This window comes from Fistularia commersonii, chromosome 6 (genome assembly GCF_037954325.1).
Source record: "Fistularia commersonii isolate RoL2024-O1a breed Wild chromosome 6, RoL_Fcom_v1.0, whole genome shotgun sequence".
NCBI lineage: Eukaryota > Metazoa > Chordata > Actinopteri > Syngnathiformes > Fistulariidae > Fistularia > Fistularia commersonii.
The window spans coordinates 8,268,686-8,288,748 of NC_141289.1; the positions used below are offsets into that span (position 1 = coordinate 8,268,686).

Below are 20,063 nucleotides of genomic sequence, written 5' to 3' on the forward strand. Positions count from 1 at the left end.
CCGGTGCCCTCTCCCAGGCACTCAAAAAGGAAAATGGAAAGTCCTGTTTATGAGATGTGGAAAATCATCGCATTTCTTGTTTGCGAGGTTAAATAGGCATGGTGCTGTAACAAAACAAAAATATTTTAGATTACAGTTCTTTACCCATTTCAAAAGACTAAAAGTAATATCTTCCTCGAAGAGGCAAGTGGGAGAGTTATCACAAAGCCAAAACATTTCGACAACATCAGACAATTGCTTGATATTGAATTAATCGTCTCATTGATTTGAGTCAATGATATTTAATGAGATGGCGGATGCTTTTTTTGATCTGATGTTGTACAACACGGTCTAGTGGTAATGTACAGTATGTATTCATTGGATACCAGGAAATGCGTCTATTTGTTGAGACCGATTAATCTGCGGTCATTCTTATAGATTGAAATGTCACACATGAAATATTACTGGGCTCTAAAATGTAATGCAGATTTGTTTGAGAGGATTGGTTTTACATGGTCTTCGGCTCATTTGGCATTGGTTTCCGGGAGGGAGAAGATAAAAAAATATCTTTGGACACCTATCGGGAGGAAAATGGCACAACACCATCAATGAGACGAAACAACTACAAAACCCTTTGTGGAAAAAAAAACCCAAACTAAAATGTAAACATGATGTAAACATGCAGACAAACTGCTGATAAGGGGTATGTGTATTTGAATGGGCGCAGTGACAAAATGAGCAAACGCACTCCTCTGTGAGTGCATCTGTTCCTAGCATCAGTGTAATTAGACAACAGTGATCCGAATCTGCCTCCTGCATGGAACCCCTCGGTGTAAAAAGATTGCCTTCAGAGGAGGATGGAAAGGGGTTTCAAAGACAACAGTTTTGTTCCTTGTATCAGATTAAAGGCCAGCCGGTGGCTTTGGCACAGTCATGGCGGGAGCTGGGAAGCTGGGGATCCTGGGAGCAGAGGAGTAGAAAAGCGTCTGGCAAGGGATCCCATATGTTCCTTTCCAATTTCTTGTCATTCGCTTGATGGACTGCAGGCACAGAAAAAGGCAAGAGGCCGCCACCCATTTTCAAACCACCATGTCTGCCCTCCATGTTCAATTCAAGTGTGACCACTTGCCCTACATGTAACTCTCAGCATCTAGGGCACATTCCTGCCCCTTGGAATGCGAGCAAGCGGGTACTTATTTTCTGACTATATTGTGGAAGCTATGGGACAGTGGGGAATGGGGGGGGGGGCGTTGATAAAGATGTCAAGAATGAATTTTAAGAAAAGGGGCCTCTGTATTCATTTCACAGTGGACACACAGACGCAGCACCTCGGGGGCCAGCAGTGGAGCAAGTCTGATATGGGAAAGGAGAGAAAGATACTGTGGAAAAGGGTGAAGAGTGGGGAGGAATGAGAGAGTGACAGAAAGTGTTTCGCGACACAGGAGAGGAGATGATGACAAGACAGCACCGCAGGCAGACCTTCACATGTTTCAAGAGGTCAGAAAGTCCCTTATACAGCAACAGGTGGCAGTGTGAAAGGGCACAGCAGCGGAGAACGAAGGAGATATATGACGAGGGAGGGGCTGCTGCGGAAAAGGGGCCTCCCCTCACCTCCCCATATGCTCTGGATGCTCCGAGCTATCAGTCAGTCAAGCCTCTTCAGCACCTGTCTCCTGCTGCTTTCCTGAGCTTGTCAACTGAAGCCATTTTACTGGCGACAGACTAATGTGCCTTTATTATTATCTATGGGCTCCGTGCATATGAGAACACAGAGTAGCATGGCGATGAAGGAAAACAAGATAGAGGAAAGATTTCCTTTTGACATTAAGGAAAAGACAGCACCAAGGATGATAACAACCAACAACTAAAAACTAAATTGTAAAAATAGAAACATTTCAGTGTAAGTTGAGCAAACTGCATGTCAACATTTCTAAATAACCCTTGATTCAGTATATTATCAATGATGCCAGCAAAACAAATAATTAGTATTATTTTCACTAATAAATGTTTAGCTTAATATGTATATTAAAAAGGATCTTTATTTAATTTAAAAATGCTTCTAAAAAATACAATCTATCATTTGATGGCATTTCGAGCAGGTCCTGACTTAATTAGGCCTGAGATAGGGCCATATTAGCTCTTCATTTGAATAAAGGATGAATATGCTGATCAGAACAGACTTGTCACTCTATTTAAGGAGCTCATTTACATATAAATTAAGGCATATAGAACACTTTTGTCAATACGCTAATCTGAGAATGAAAATAACAACCCTCAGCTACCTAAAAAATAAAAAAAAAAATAATAAAAAAAAAAAAACCTATCAGTCTCATATACACGCACACGCACAGTGGGGAGAAAAAGTATTTGATACACTGCCGATTTTTCAGCTTTTCCTATATGGAAAGCATGTAGAGTTCTGTAATTTTTATCCTAGGTACTCGTCAACTGTGACTGATGAAATCTGGAACAAAAATCCAGAAAAGCAAATTGTATAATTTTTAATTAATTAATTTGCTTTTTATTGCACGGCATAAGTATTTGATAAATAAGAACAACAGAACTTAATATTTGGTAGAGAAACCTTTGTTGGCAAAGTAGTTTGTTTCCTGTAGTTCTTGACCAGGTATGCTCACACAGCGGCAGGAATTTTGGCCCACTGCTCCATACAGATCTTCTCCAGATCCTTCAGGTTTCGGGGCAGTCCCTGGGCAATAGGGACTTTCAGCTCCCTCCAAAGATTTTCTCTTGGATTTAGGTCTGGAGACTGGCTAGGCCACTCCAGGACCTTGAGATGTGTCTTAGGGAGCCACTTCTTAGTTGCCCTGGCTGTGTGTTTCGTGTTGTTGTCATGCTAGAAGACCCAGCCACGACCCATCTTCAAGGCTCTTACTGAGGGAAGGAGGTTGTAGGCCAAGATCTTGCGATACATGGCCCCATCCATCCTCCCCTCAATACGGGGCAGTTGTCCTGTCTCCTTTGCAGAAAAGCATCCCCAAAGAATGATGTTTCCACCTCTATGCTTCACGGTTGGAATGGTGTTCTTGGGGTTGTACTCATCCTTCTTCTACCTCCAAACACAGCGAGTGTAGACCAAAACCTCTTTTTACTTCAGATGGGCCTGTGCGTGTACTGGCTTGAGCAGGGGGACCTTGTGTGTGCTGTAGGATTTTAACTCCATGATAGCATAGTGTGTTACTAATGGTTTTCTTTGAAACTGTGGTCTCAGCTCTCTTCAGGTCATTGACCAGGTCCAGACGTGTAGTTCTGGGCGGATCCCTCACCTTCCTCATGATCATTGAGGGTGAGATCTTGCATGGAGCCCCAGACCGAGAGAAATCGACCGTTATCTTGAACTTCTTCCATTTTCTAATAATTGTACCAACAGTTGTTGCTTTCTCACCAAGCAGCTTGCCTATTGTCCTGCAGCCCATCCCAGCTTTGTGCAGGTCTACAGTTTTATCCTTGATGTCCTTAAACAGCTCTCTGGTCTTGGCCATAGTGGAGAGGTTGGAGATTGTTTGATTGAGTGTGTGGACAGGTGTCTTTTATACGGGTAAGGAGTTCAAACTGGTGCAATTAATACAGGTAATGAGTGGAGAACAGGAGGGCTTCCTAAAGAAGAACAAATAGGTCTGTGAGAGCCCCAACTCTTACTGGTTGGTAGGTGATCAAACACTTATCCCATGCAATAAAAAGCAAATTAGTTACTTAAAAATCATACAATGTGTTTTTCTGGATTTCTGTTTTAGATGCAATCACTCACAGTTGAAGAGTGTCTGATAAAAATTACAGACCTCTACACGCTTTGCAAGTGGGAAAAGCTAAAAAAAAAAAATAAAATAAAAACGGTTATGTATTAAATACTTGTTCTCGGACTCCTGTCCTGATTATTCTTCCAACATGGATGTTTCCTGCATCGCAGCTGTGAAGTAGGTTAAAAAAAGGCGATGACACGGATCATGTCGGTGAGGCCCCCTTTTAGAACAAATTTACACCTCAGGCAATTAAAATGGTGGTGTTAAACTCTGCACATCTATCATCGTTCCACGGCTGAGCCCAACTGTAACAGTACGGACATGGAGAAAAACATATTTTTGACCAAAGGGGCCATCAAATACTTAAAACCTCCTCAATTCATTTGAATTTGACAACCCCTAATTAAGTACCTTGTAGCTTTGGGGAGCAGACAACATATATTTTAGATGCTGTAGGATATTTTAGTATCATCTAGAAATAGACTTACAGGGAATGTGAGTATGTTATCGTGATGGGCTATCAGTCCCCTTCTCTTGTTTCACCCTCATTCCTTTCCTCTTACCTTATATTTGTTGTTTTTTTTAGTGATGCTTTTCACTAATTGACTGAATGTTATTCAAGAGAGGAATGAAGGATTTAAAAATAGAGGATAAATTACCTGCAGTTTTGTGTGGTGGTAACGGTTTAATTTCAAAGTTAAAATTTTGTTCATTTGTCATTAATCCGCTCTAAACTACCGATAGCCTTTCCATTCAGTGTATGTTGTGAGCTAACTTTAGTACGTGTGGAAACACAGGCTGACTCATAAGGCACTATCACTGAAAAATATCACAATTGGCCTTAATCTTCAGTATATGCAAAAAAAACATGCAGTTAACATACATTGTAGCATCATTACTATGCTTTTGGGTCTTGGTACTGCTATTGAATATTATGAAGTGGAGTACAGTGCACAGTACACTGCCAACATTATTGGCTGTTGATGCACATTAACTGACCACATTATTTTCAAAGTGCCAAGACACACACTGGCAGCATTGGAACATCAACACCTAGTAGATTGGAGTGCAGAACAGGAAATCTAGTTGAAGCACTATAACCAGGCACTTTCTGTGTTAGCCAGTCTTTACTCTATCAGAGATATCCTTATAAAAACACATTACCTGATATCCCTCTCATTTAATGGTGTAATCTGCAAAGGGGCTCTATTTATCATGTACTCACTGTAGCTGTGAGTTTGTGTATAGTTAAGTGCTGGGACTTGAGCTGGGCCTACATCAGACCATGAGGGGGATATGCATTTGTGGAGCAGGAACGATTACTTTAAGCTAAAAGCAAATAAACATTGCTTAGAAGGAAAAACAAAGTTTACAGCATTTAGTCGGACTGCCTTCTTGTATTTTCTGTTGAGTTGGACTATTCAAAGACACACAAAAAAAAATCTTTTTTCAGGGCAGAAAATCTGAGAATTGGTAATTGACCAGGAAAACAGAAATGACAAACAATGTGAATCCATTTTTCAAGTCAGCCAGTGGATTTGGTCTCCGAGGTAAATCAAAAACACATCTACTGCCCGTCTTGGTGATCAAAGGGAAGGCAAGGAACTTCCTGAGGATTTTGAATGGCAGTTTCAGATGATGTCTGTCATCATGAAGCCTTACCCATGTCTGTGGGAGCCCCGTGAGCGTCCAGAATAGTAAGAATAACCTGAGTAGGTGGACTCCGTATCCATGGTGATGCAGAGCTTAGGGCAACACAGAGGCTGCTCGGCTTGACCGCTGGCAGGTACAGTGGAACTCTGTCCGTTTGAGGACGAGGCCTACAGAGGAGTTTGACGGAGGGGGAGCTGTCCGCTGTCGGGCTTGAAAGCGACCTTGAGGTGAGGAGACATCAACCTGGGGAGAAGAGGGGAGGCAGACAGAAAATTAAATTAATTAAATTGACACTTAAAAGCGAAACAACTGGGGGCGTTGGCCACCTGTTGCCATGAGAAAATGAAAACGTGTCAGTGGAGAGGGAAATACAGAGAGCCTTTTAAGCAAGAGATTACTTTTAATGTTTATTACAGGTCTAAAGTTTACTTATTAATTCCACAAAGTATTTTTTGACGTTGCAGACTTGTTCACATATATCATTTTCCATGTACTCCATAAAATGACATGCACATGGGCTGATCTAAAGCTGTTTTAAGCCTACATCTACCAACAGGCACGGTAAAAATATTTTAGAAGCAGGTCTCAGGAGACCTCTGCTCTAACTGAGCGTCCCTGATTAGAGTGACACGGCTGCAGCAAAATGACGATTTGCCCATATTCCCATGTGGCCGACAATTGTTGCACACAGTTGGAAGTCTGCAAAAGACTGCGAACAATTTATGCCTGACAAATTCAGGGATGAGTGAGGCGGAATTTCAAGACTGGGGTGGAGATAAAGGCAAGAAGATAGGTCTCCAGTTTGGGAGCGGCTTTGGGAATTTTAGCTCTAGCTGGATGGCTGACTGAAATAAAAATAAACAAACCGGCATCCTTTTACCTACTTTGCAGTGTTATGAAAGCTCTGCTCTGAGGATTAGATTTACATGCATTTTTTATGCAAGTGTTATGTCACTATGAAAGAATTCAAAATGAATCACAAAGCGTAATATGGTGGATTAAAATGTTCGTTTTCTTTTTAACAATGGATAGCATGCTATTCTGTGGCAAAGGCAAATAAGACTCAAAACAGGGGAGATAATTCATGGATGGGACTACCGAGCAAACTTTGGAATCAGCAATTCTCCAGAACTCATATTTCATTGAGCTTTTAATTCAGTACAAACTAAAAAAAATGATGTCTGTTTTACATTTATGGTTACATTGCACTTAAGTGAAGCAGTGTTCCAGTGTACAGTAACTACAGGCAAATAGTGAGTGGTCTCACATGAATGGCTGCAAAGCTGAAATGCAAGGCACTAACCAGTCCATGAGGAATGGGGAGCAACTTGGAGTTCAGTGTCGTGACCAAGCACCCTTTTACATGCAGGTGGGAGGAACTGGGAATCAAACGGGCAACCTTCCAACTGGAGGGGAGCCCATACTACAATCCGAGCCACAGCCACCCCACATTTCATAGTTTACTTTCATGGGGGCTTTGAAAATTTGTTTTTCTAAACATCGAGAGATAAAGCATGCATACAGGTGCAGTAAGCAAAATGACACAAACAATCAGTTAAGTCTTTTCACTAATGCTTGTCGGAGGCTCGGTGCGGAGGAAAGCCAAATACCAGTTATAATTTCACGCAAAACTCATGTGCAGCTGCACACCACTGGTTTAGGATCCGTAAACCATCTGTAGCTTTAAAAAAAAAAAGCTGTGATCTCACAATTACCTTGTTTGTAGAATGCTCGATTGGTGCTGTCTATTGTGCCGTGAAACAAGACTTTCATTTTTTAAAACCCCTTTCACTAAATCTAAGAGAAACACGTTCCAGTTGCACCGTGGCTTTGTTCCATCTTGCCTGCTGATTAGATCACTTTCCCCAGAGTAATGTGCTTCCATCATGAATAAGAAGCTTTGTGTGGAAGAATTCTCTGTCTTTTGCCCATTTCAGATTGTGGTTAGATGTTGTACTGCAGCATCCCACCATCTAAAACATTTAAATCCATTTGGTTTTTCATCTTCTCATTACTACTTCATCTTATGAGGTGATGCAATAAATGATTGAGTGCCTGTTGTTTTTTTATTTTATACAACTGGCAACTGGCTTACAGCTCTGTGTTTATTTGGATGCTCCTGATGCTGTGGTGGCATTTTAGGTAAAATCACCAGCATTTACTAGAAAATCCCACCCAGACACTTTCGTCTGATTCTTCAATCAGAATAGATAACAGTGAAAAAAAATATGTGAATAATTCACGGGAATGTTCAAGCCTTTTCAGTAAACTAATTAAAGAACAAGAAAAATGGGCCACATTTTTCAAATTTGACCACTCTGAAGTTTAATCTAGTTTCAAAACAAAAATATGAAAAAAAAAACATCTATGTGTACATGAAAAAATAATGACAAGATAAATTGAGATAAAAAATGTAATTGTTTTTCCCACTAATGCCCTGAGGAACACAACATGTTTCTGGAATCCCTTGCTGTTGATAGTCATGGCAGCGAGCTTCAGGCATGAAAACTGGCCAAGATGTTCATAAACGTGATCTGGCGAGTTAATGCTGAATTTTGATACAAGCTAAACTTACTGGAGTAACTTAATTCTTTTTTGCTCATTCCACCTACTTAAGAGTTTCAGGAGCCTAAAAACAAATAATACGATATCTAAGAAAACCAGGAGGAATAGAATAGCAAGACTTGATCATCTTCTTCTTCTTCTTCTTTTCCTTTCAGCTTTTCCCGTCAGGGGTCGCAACAGAGAATCAACCTTCCCTATTTAACCGTATTCCCTTCATATCCTCTCTCACTACATCCTCTAGACCTCCTGTCAGGCAGCTCAAATTCCAGCATCAGTCTACCAATATATTCACTATCCCTCCTCTGTGCATGACCAAACCATCTCTGTCTGGCTTCTTTGACCTTCACTCCAAAACATCTAACATGTGCTGTTCCTCTGATAGACTAATTCCTGATCCTTTCCATCCTGGTCACTCCCAAAGAGAACCTCAACATCTTCATCTCTGCAACCTCCAGCTCTGCCTCTTTTCTTTCTGTCATTGTCACTGTTGTTAGACCATAGAGCATCACTGGTTTCACCACTGTCTTGTACACTTTTCCTTTCATTCTGGCTGATAGTCTTCTATCACATAGTACCCCTGACACTTTTCTCCACCCATTCAAACCTGCTTGAACCTATTTCTTTACCTCTTTTCCACACTCCCTGTAGCCTCACCGTTACACCTGGGTTCCTCTCATTCACACATGTACTCTGTCTTTGTGCGACTTACCTCCAATTCACTCCTTTTAAGTACATACCTCCTCCTCTCAAGATTTTCCTCAACCTGTTCCCTGCTCTCACGACAGATCACAATGTCACCGGCAAACATCATGGTCCATGGAGATTCCTGTCTCACCTCATCTATCAAGCTTGTCCATCACCACTGCAAACAAGAAGGGGCTCGGAACAGAACCCTGATGGAGTCCCACCTCCACCTTGAACTTCTCTGTTACATCGACAGGGCACCTCACAGCTCGCACAAGTCCTACACCAGTCTAACATACTTCTCTGCCATTCCAGACTTCCTCACACAATATTAGAGTTCCTCTCTTGGCACCCTGTCGTATGCTTATTCTAGGTCTACAACAGCGCAACGCAGCTCCTTCTGACCTTATCTGTACTTCTCTATTAGCATGCTCAAAGCAAAATACTGCATCTGTTGTACTCTTTCTAGGCATGAAGTGACACTGCTGATCACAAATGCTGACTTCTGCTCTCAGTCTAGTTTCCACTACGCTTTCCCATAACTTTATAATATGGCTTATCAACTTCATCTCTTATTTAGTTGCCGCAATTCTGCACATCTCTCTATTCTTAAAAATGGGCACTAATCACACTAAATTACTCTTTCCATCTTCCCATCACTCTTTTAGCATCTGTCAATACATTTCCCTCTCTATCCTTAAACACCCGGACCTGTTGTACATCCTTTCCATCTTTATCTCTCTGTTTTACCAACCTGCATACAAGTCATCATGCACCCTTTGTTTTGCCTTCGCTACCTCTATCTTTACCTTACACTGCATCTCCCTGTATTCCAGTCTGCTCTCTTCAGTCCCCTCATTGTCCAACTTCTTCTTTGCTAACCACTTTCTCTGTATATACTCCTGCACTTCCTCATTCCACCAAAAAGTCTCCTTATCTACTTTCTTTCCAGACCACACACCAAGTCCTCTCCTACCTGTCTCCCTGATCACATTAGCTGTAGTTGTCCAGTCATCTGGAAGTTCTCCCTGACCACCCAGAGCCTTTCTCAATTCCTTTCTGAAAACCATACAATACTCCTCCCTTTTCAGCTTTTACCACTTTGTCCTCTGCTCTGCCTTTGACCTCTTGATCTTCCTTGTCACTAAAGTCATCCTGCAAACCACAATCATATGCTGTCTGGCTACACTCTCACCTACCACTACTTTGCAGTCACCGATCTCTTTCAGGTTACCTCGTCTATACAAGATGTAGTCTACCTGCGTGCTCCTGACTCCGCTCTTTTAAGTTACCCTATGTTCCTGTCTTTTATGGAAAAAAAGGTTCACTACTGCCATTTTCAACCTTTTTGCAAAGTCTATCACCATCTGTCCCTCTGCGTTCCTATCCTGGATATCAAATCTGCCCATCACTTCTTCATCACCTCTCCTGCCTGTCCATTGAAGTCCGCACCAATTGCCACTCTCTCATCTCTGGGGATATTCTGCAATACTTCATCTAACTCATTCCAGAACTTCTTCCTCCTTCTCCTCTAACTCACATCCCACCTGTGGGGCATAGCCACTAAAAACATTGAGCATTACACCTTCAATTTCCAGTTTCAGACTCTTAAGTCTGTCTGTATTCTTTTGAGCTCAAGAACATTCCTAACAAACTCCTCCTTCAAGATAACTCCTACTCCATTTCTCCTCTTGTCAGTACGACTTAAAACCTACTCCTAAGCTTCTACCCTTACTAACTTGCCACCTGGTCTCCTGGACAAACAGTATATCCACCTTCCTTCTCTGCATCATGTCAACCAACTCTATTTTTTCCTGTCATCATCCTAATATTCAAAGTCCCTACTCTCAATCCCAGAACCTTGCCTTTCTTCTTCTCTCTCTTATTATTTTTTTTGCTTATTTCCGCTGGTACCCTAGAGGTTATCGCAGTGTTTCCCAACCACTGTGCCGCGGCACATTAGTGTGCCATCAGAGATCATCAGGTGTGCCGTGGAAAAATGCCCGCTTTCACCTGATTGATCCAAAAATTCTTTATTCAACGTAAATAATGTGTCTTCATATGACCATCTATGTGGCAGCATGCAGTGACAGGCAGAATAATTAAATGCTTTTCTACTAATGGGTTATTTGAGACAGGGACGAGTTTTATGTATGAAAATGCTTCCATCGATCGGTTAGACGTGCAGGGGTTCAAATAATTAAACTTTTGTCAGTTCACAGTATTTAATGTGAATACAACAATTACACTTTACATTAGACAATTGCAATAATATCAATTCGCCATAATGTAGAATCAGTGGGAAAAAGGTGCTCAAGACAACACAGTGAAAGTCATTGTGTTTCCTCAGTTCCTGCAAGATATTTGTATCAACCAAACAGGGACAGTTTTCACACTAAGTAAATTTAGACAACAGTTTCATTCTATTTCATTAAAAACTTTGACATATTCATTTGGTGGTGTGCCGTGTGATTTTTCTAATGTAAAATATGTACCGTGGCTCAAAAAAGGTTGGGAAACACTGGGTTATGGCACCAATGGCGGTTGTTGTTAACCCAGGCCTCAACAGATAATGCGGTATGAGATTCTTTGGTTTGATTCATATATTTGGTTTTAGCAAAAGTTTCATGTCGGACACCCTTCCTAACGCAACCCTCTGCATTTATCCAGGATTGGGACCGGCTCAGGGAATGGACAGGCTTGATGTGGCCATTAAAATGCATTTTGGAGAGGTTTTGATGTTTTGGGAGTATGACACAAAACAAATCCTTCACTCGAGGGGAATTTTTCAATGTAATCATCCCAAATCACTGTTGGCCTGGTAACCAGTACATAAATTGTTAACAAAATGTTTGACTGCGCAGCGTTTCCATCTGCTGACTGCAAAATTACATCTGCCATGGTTTACAAAGGAGGACACCACCCATGTAAAACAGAATCCATATTCTGAAGGTGAGCACTGAGGAAAATCCAAAACAGTTTCTTCCGGCTGCAGCTGACCTGTGATTGCACAAGTTACCGTCGGCAGAGGTTAGACTGTCAGGGCGCTGACGATTGGAGCTACATTTACTATTGTCTAGTCACTTCCTCACATTGAGTGACATCCTTTCCCTGTGAAAAGAAGCAAGTCAACATAACATCTGATGCCACCATAGGCAGATTTGAAGTCACCTTGCAAATGTGATAAATGCTTGTGATAAAAAAAAAAAAAAAGCAAATGCAGCTTAAACCCACAAACCACAAACCCTTGAATTTTCATTCAAGCATTCTTTGATACAGGTGGGCAGTTTATAGAGCACTTTAAGCAGAAATACACAGCAAGGGGAGTTAATGGAGAACTCTTGATCAGATCAGGTCACATAAAGTGGAAAAAACACTCGTGTTAAAGAGACATTCTTGGCTCAGAACCCTCATACCCTATACATACTTTAATGTACTTAATAGTTAAAAGTGAGATAGAAAAAAAAAACTGCTTTAAAATTGTGCTTGAGTAACAGCTAAAGTTCTATCAAATGGAGTATTACCAGAGCTGAATAAAATATTAACACGAGTACTTCAATTTATAAAAAAGGGAAAACTAAATCTATAAACAACACTATCCTGTCCTCCCTCATACCTCTACTTTGTCCTGACATGGTCTGAGGCTTCAGCTCTCCCCCACCACGGAAGAATTCCAGCATAAAACACAAAGATTTATGGCTGATTCGCAGTTACAGTCACCTTCAAGGTGCTGAGAAAGTGTGCAGGCAGATTCCGACCTCTAAAGCATTTTTCTGCTTCCACTTCTTGAGGAAAAGAAAGAGTTACCTCCATGGAATAAATTCAAAAAACTGCCCTTCTTATCTGCCACTTGAGGGAGGACACATGAATCGCTAGTTCAAAAATACATTCCAGAACAACAACACTTCCAAGCATGGTGCCAGGAGATCTCACTGTGGTGTGTGTGTGTGGAATTAAATGGCAGCCACAGAATCCTGAAAATGCTTTAAAGGTTGCGCAAATGCACATTTGGATTTGTGCGCTCTGCAAATCATTTTAAATGGCAGAACGATCCACGTTTTGTGACAAATCCAACAACTGGTTTCCCAGTCTCATTCCCAGCCAGCTGAATTACTGATCGTGGGTGTTTTTTATTGACTGCCTTAAGCCTGCCTCTACTGAATAACTGCTTTTACTTATTGTTCCCTGGGTGTGTGTGTGTGTGTCCGTGAGTTAAACTGCGCGGAATGATTTATGTGCAGTTTGACATAAGAAGGCCATTTTCCTAATCATATGTTACAGGTAGAAAGTTTCTCTGGGCCTTGACAATTTAAAAAAATCTCAGTACCAGTTGGCTTTGCGTAGGAACTAAGATACGGTGACTAATATAATGAACAACTTCCCACAAGGGATTAATGAAATACTCTCATTCTGAAGATCTGCCAGGATTTCTTTTTCCAAACCATTGCCAAGATTTAGGCTGTTCTATATTTCATGTGTGGTCTTCACTGAAACAAAATGACAGCGCTCTCTTTTGAGTAGAAGCAGCTGAAGTTGAGGCCAAATTACTGGTGCAGTGGTTTTCCCCATGCATGAACATACTACTGTTTAACAAAAGGGCAGCGACCAGTTAAAAATAAAAGAACTATTCCATCTACCAGCAAAAAGTAATTAATTTCCAAACCTGAGTTCTACACAAGCTGGACAATATCACAGAGGCATTCCTATCACCTGCTTTAATCCTCTTAAAGGCAAGGGGCACGTGGCTCAATGAGGGATTAATCGGGGTAAATGAGTGCATGGTCCACGTTCAGTCAGAGTGCACTGATGAGTTAAAGCAGTAAGACTACAAGAAGATTGATTATGTCCTTCTTCGCTTTGATTCCAGCTTATACATTATTGCTTAAGATTACCGATACCTCCTGCTGTGGCTGCAAGATCGCAAGGCCTAGTCCTGAAGTGTGCACGGAAAAGAAACAGGGTACAGGGATGCTCTGACATGTGGCGGCTGCCTTTGCTACGCCAGAGAAAACTGGTAAGCATAACTGTTTGGAGTTTGCATCAGGAGAATCTACAGCCGAGATAAGAATACATGGGCTTGGGGGAGCACTTGCAACCAAGTGTTATCCAAGAGCCCCACTGAGCCACCAGCCTGTCTATTTTTCCTGGAAAACACTGGCGACGCGCAGCAGCAGAAGAGGAAGAGGGAAATTATGTCAGAGCAATCGCGTGATGGATCGAATCTGTAACGAGGCCATTTAATTCCCCTTAAAATCATGAGTCACGGTTTAAAACTGCACGAGTTAATGGGAAAAAAAAACAAAACAACAATCTAGGAGGTGAATTATGAAAAACACAAATTGGCTTCCAGAAAATAGAGAAAAAACACACCACAAAGCACACAGAGCCAACAGGCTATGTGAGCAAAGAGTCAAAGAACAACCATGGAATGAAGACCAAACAGCCTCAACTGGGAGTGTAAACAAACAATCTCGTGCCACCAGTCCAAGAAAACGCTTCCATCACCAGCACTGAGACAAATCAAAGTTACATGACTACAGCTTTGGGACATCTGCTGTCAGCCGCCAGAGACAAATCAGCGACGCTCCGCTGCGCCCTGCACATCACATCCCATCAAAGCGCTTAATATCGCCGCTTGGCAAAATTCTATGAATGGCAAACAGATAAATGTGGCTGCTTCTATGAAATGTGATACTGCAAATGTGAACAGTATGCTCTTGACAGTCTCTCTGGTGTCCTTTGAAAGTCTTAGTACAGGTGGAATAAATCTTCCTCTTGGTTGCAAACTGCATAGATGCAATTTTATCCTGAAAATAATTGTCCCTGCCATTTCACTGTCAGACTGTTTCCGGTTGCATCCCAATTCAGACAGTGTCCGAGTTTCCTTGAGCAAGATATTGAACCGTATCATGTGTTTGACTGCACTCTGAGGTGTACGGATGGATAAAAATGTAGAAGGCAGAAAAGATTGTGTTAAACTACTCTTTTAACTAGTACTCTAATGCAGTTGAGAGTTTTCCTGGTGAAAAAAGACCCCCCCCCCCCGAAACCAGACATTTCTATTCCTGGTGTAAAAACGAATCAAAACTGTCACTTTCTTTAACACTGTTTTGTTCCGCCTGGTCTTCACCAAGAAAACTAAGTATATCTGCTGTTCACAGACAAGAACGGAGCTCCTGGCTCCAAATAACGGAATTCATAGTCGTTCTCTCATGTTGTTTATTGGGTCTTCTTTTAGCATTGATTAAGAGTATTTCAAACCTGAACATCCAAACCACATTTAGACGGTTGCCATAGCACGAACAGGAATGCCAGCGCAAAGCATCTGGCACATCAACCCAGTCCACTCTTACCTTTCTGATTTTGAGAGCATTATTTCCACTACCTCTAATTTCAGCTCCATCAAAAAATGTTTTAACCACTGTTCCTCTATTAGCCTTTTCTAAAACAATTCAATTGCACTGCAAGCACTGACTCACACAACCCAGCATATTTATGGCACTGAACTATCTGATGCCCGAGGTGGTTTCAGAACCGACTGGTCATGCCAGCCTGATTCAAACTGATGCTTCCCATCATAGAGCCTGAAGTCACTAGAGCTTCATGTTGTTACTCTTGGAAAATAACTTGTTTATGGAGAGGCAGTCACAGAGACAAACAAGAAGGAGGAAGGAAAGTGAAAACTTCCAGCTTTCCTGTGCAAAGCAGCAAAATAAGCATCTAATGAAGCAAATAGGATGAGCTTGTGTGATTTCATTGACACCTCTTTTCAGGAGAGCTATTCATTTGGTCGTCCTTTAACAGAATAAATGTGCAAAGCACTCTGTGACTCAATTCACACTGCAGCAGGGATTTATTCTGAAAGAATAGTCTTTTAGGGAATCGACTTGATAATTTTACTATTAAAGCAAATACCCTTGCCAATGATCCAGATGTTTTTTCTCTGTAAAAAAAAAAAAAATGTATAAAATCATTCAGCTGAACTGTAACAAAAGTGCACAAAAAACATTCTGAAAAAAACCCATTGGGGTCAATTTGTTAAAAATGATCTGGCCGTTTTGATAGTTGGAGCGGAAACATTGTAAGATAATTATCAACTGTTACTGATTATCATCCTGTACATTATCTATTGAAAGATGGCTTTGCATCCAAAATAGGAGAAAAATAATACACACTACTCAACCTATTGTAGCTATTCAAGCACAATCTGTGAATCGTAGCTTTGTCCATCACTGGAATTACATTAGCTTGTTTTGCCAGTTCTCCAAAAAGCAAGCAGCTCATCTCACTTTCGTTCCCTCCATAGCTGACCACTGCAGCCATTATCATATACACAAATACTACAAAAAGAAAAGAGGCTTGGTGCACAGCGGTGACTTCACATCAGCTAACTGTGATGCCATGATGGAAATAGTCATAAGACACGAAGGGACGCTGTCACATGTTTGCTGTGTTTCACTTCATGACTGAGCAAATGAGGGTTATTACTTCTGTGGAATTCAATTGACATTCCAGACAGTCACTGAATTCAAGCTCTCAAATAGCCAGTGAGGTCTAATGAAGACCATGGCAGGAAGGCAGGCAGTGAGCACAGCTGAGGAGTTGAAACTTGCTCCTTTAGCAGTTAATGAGATTAGATTATTAAAATCTACTCGATGAAAGGGATCACAGACAGGCACCTTTTGTGCTGCTGTGGAGCAACAGTATTAAGTACAAACTACTATCTGTTTGTGTTTACGGGCTGCTGAAATGAGGCCCAGTTCACAGTTTGCTCCCAACTGTTGCATTTTGTGCCTGTGTTTCTAAGCAACCATGACGATGTGCGCCTATGTGGTCAGCCAATCAACCGGCTGTTTGCAATGAAGAAAAATGGTCTCCAGTTGTAGTATAGATCATTGGAAAATTTCTCTTTTGATATTTCAAACTACCTAAATTAAGGTTTGCGTCACAAATCAAAGGGGATGGAAGTCACTCACCAGACCAACAAAAAAAAACTTAGGTCATCTTCTTATGATAATACACAAATTTTTGAAAATGTTTTACAGATTGCAATGGAGACATATTCAACTGATCAATGTGATCACTTTCATTTCCATGATAAAAGTTACACACCAAGTGGATGTGGTAAGTTTGCTCATTTCAAACATTTCTGACAGTACAGCTCATTATATGCTAATTATAGCACTGCTGGTAAAGCTAACAGTTCTGTGAGATTAAAAAAGGTGATGAAACTCATCCCTGCCACCTGTAATCAAAACGTAATCTACATGCATTAATTTCCTGCTTTTGCTGCAGGGGGAGGCTCTTTACCTTTTACTTCCCAGCCCAATGGCTTTAAATGCAGGGTCTAGAGGAAACTGTTCAGTGAGGAAACAATTCTGTGCATCCATCCGGTGTTGTGGAAACAGAACAGAATCCACCTACATCCTGGTTTTACATTTTAAGCCCAGAAAATCAACTAATCACTAACTTTTAAAAAGTAAGAGCGCCAAGTTGGGTAGTGTCACACAGCAATGATGTAATCCCATTACATCAATACAGTATTAGTGGTAGTATAAAGATTGGTTTAAAAAACAGACATCTACCTGTTGAAGAAACATTGCACTTTTTTTCCATGAATAAAGAGGAGAAATACTGAGTGATGAAATGAAATAAATTACCTGAATAATATAGTATAGTTTAGGTGTCAGATCATTGCTCAATATCAGGTCATAGACATGATCTGGTACTATTACTGGTATCATGGAAAATACCAAAACGTTAATGGAGAAAAAAAAAAGTCAGCATAGGATTAACGACAACCAAGTATAGTCTTGCATGATATTCCACCTTTTCATACAGAGTAATACTACAACTGATGTGTTGATAAGCTGCTCTATTTCAGTTTTGGAAGACTTAATTTTACAACGGCATGAACGACCTTAACTCTACAGAGGCCCTCTATGTTCAGAGTCAGAAGAAAACTACCTTTGCGTTCACATTATTCCAGTTCACACATTAGATTCAGGAGCACGTCACTGACAGCGGGTTTGAATTGCTCGTGGACTCCTCCCCATCCCAGTCCCCATGTCTTTACCTTATAATGATCGTCCTCCTTTACAAGAAAACTAAAACTTGATTTCCACTCAGAATACTGTTTTCTGACAACTTTGCACATGATTTTTAAAGGATTACTGACTGAGATTGAAATGAGAGGGTTCATCAGTTCCTTTCTTCTTCTGCTAGTTACTAATGGCTCAGCACAGTTTCCCTACTTAGCTGTCATTTACAATCGAGATTTATCTTCTGCAATCAAAGCATATCATCTTCAATATTAAATACTGAAGGTGTCTTCAGCTCAAAAACATTTGGCACAGATTGATAGATATCTTTCTCGCGTTCCAGATGAGGCAAACTAATGATTTAATAAATTCATCATGGAAACAGGGAGCTGGCTCACTGCTATTTTGACTGCAAGCTAATTAAACACTCTGCTCTGACAGTACATACAAAATGTGTGACTGGAATAACTATGCTCTCGAAAAATAACACAACCTCAAAAGATTCAGAAAAACTGGCTTCATGATTCACCCAACATCTGCCTTGCAGAGCAAAAGACTATTCCCAGAAGGAAAGTCGAGGAGGAAGATATTTAATCAACATGTGATTTGATTGGAGTCACACAGCTCTAATATGTTAGTGTCAATAAAAATGCCGATATTTTTGTGATACTAAAGGACTGTATTGGAGTAAATGAGTAGTTTTGGTAGTCGACGATGCTAAAATGCTGTTCAAAGAGCACAGCTCCCCTCAAGGACAACGCCCCACTTTTTTATAAGCATATTCAAAATAAAAGTAGTCAAGCTTGTCCAGCTATACGAGCAAATGTGTTACGCTGTCCAAGTTTTCAAAAATAATCATGATTTAGAACTGGATCTCTACTGTACAGTGGGTTCTTCCTAAATTAGGACACAGAAAACATGCTCCCCCATAATCCTGCAAGCAAAAGGGACAAAAAAAACTTATCAAACTTGTTACTGCTGGAGGTAATCATCTCCCCACATGAGATTACGGTCTCGACAACACAACAGCAGGGCAATAAATATGGCACCTACATCGATGTAAAGTTAGGATGCAATTAAACCTAGAATTTGAATGCATTTAGACAAAATTAATGGTTTGACACTTTTAAATGAAGTACCAAACAGAGACATACACAATAAGGATTTTGTGTTATGTCATTCTCATTATCAGCAGGTCTGGAGGAACCTGCTGCTGATAATATAAAAATAAAGTACACAGTATTTTACTAAGGACAATTAACATTTATTTTGGCAAAAAACAAGTTGGCCTTTTAAAGCCTAACTTAAAAAGGGCGACACCAGATCAGTTAGCAGAGGTAGCAGATCAGGATGAACTCAGACCCCGAGCAGCACAGGTCACCTAACTGGGTTAACGATATAGCGGCACCTGTTTATCTATCAATATATAGATATCTCTATATATAGATATCTCTATATATAGAGATATCTATATATATTTTCATTATTGTTCTAAGTTAAATGTTGAAGCCATGCTGATAACGAGTGAGCAAGGACGTTCGTATTGCAGCGACTGACTTTGGAGCCGGTCCGACTGGCCATGAATGTTGACGTTCCGGCCGCCCGGCCTCCTACCTGTGACCCCCGCGGGCGGTCCTGGAGGGCAGGAAAGTCCCCGGTTCCACCGTGGCCTCCCCCTCTTTCTCCCCCCCCCTATAACACCGGGATATGAACGACTCCACGGGTGACCCGCGGCTCCGGGTCCGGCGGGGGGAGGGGGTGGCTAAGCGGTGGCTCCGGTTGTGTGTTTAGCTTGCTAATTGTTTTCCGGGGGCCGAAGAGCGACCCGTGTATCCTTCCGCGTCAACTCCGCTGCCGCAGGTTACACTTTCCAGCTGCGCTGCGGCGCACCGGCACCGAATCCACACCCGGAACACACGCTGCCGACTCTTCTCCGGGTCCCGCCGTAGATTTCGGGTAGTTTACCAAAAATGACAGCGTCGAATAACTCGTCGCTGAAGCGAGCGAGGAAAGGGGAGGACAAAAATCAAACGCGGCGAAGTTCCCCCAACGCGAGTTAGTGCGCCTGCAGTTTTGAGGGCATTCAAATGAAGTTGCAAGGCGACCATACAGGTAGGCGAGGCGGTTAGGGCGTGTTCCCCCGGTCTTTGCGGCGAAAAACACATCCAGCCCCCGACGCTGCACCCCGGAGATCCGCTCTGTGTGTGTTCAACAAGAGCCCGGCGCGGTAACGTACATGTTTGAAACCTCGCTGAATGGAGACAGGACATTATAGATCTTGGAAGACGCACCAGCATGACTTACACGCTCTCCTGCGTTACGGGAACATCACTTACCTTTTAGCGATGCAGGTATCATTCCGGTGATTTATGGTGTATCCGGG

The 20,063-nt window shown here is 41.5% G+C and overlaps 1 protein-coding gene across 2 annotated transcripts in view; it reads right to left on the reverse strand.

Moving 5' to 3' along the window:
- LOC147233298 (vang-like protein 1) overlaps positions 1-20,063 on the reverse strand; it is a 54,631-nt gene extending 34,568 nt beyond the window's left edge. Inside the window, exons 1-2 of one of the 2 annotated variants that reach the window (XM_086147952.1) lie at positions 20,017-20,063; positions 5,400-5,633 (exon numbers count right to left, since the gene is read on the reverse strand). In XM_086147952.1, the coding sequence (XP_086004078.1) occupies positions 5,400-5,470 (71 nt within the window). In that variant the 5' untranslated portion in view covers positions 5,471-5,633; positions 20,017-20,063. Of the gene's footprint in view, positions 1-5,399; positions 5,634-19,294; positions 19,496-20,016 lie in introns of those variants that run through there. The other variant, XM_086147951.1, reaches the window with a different exon arrangement.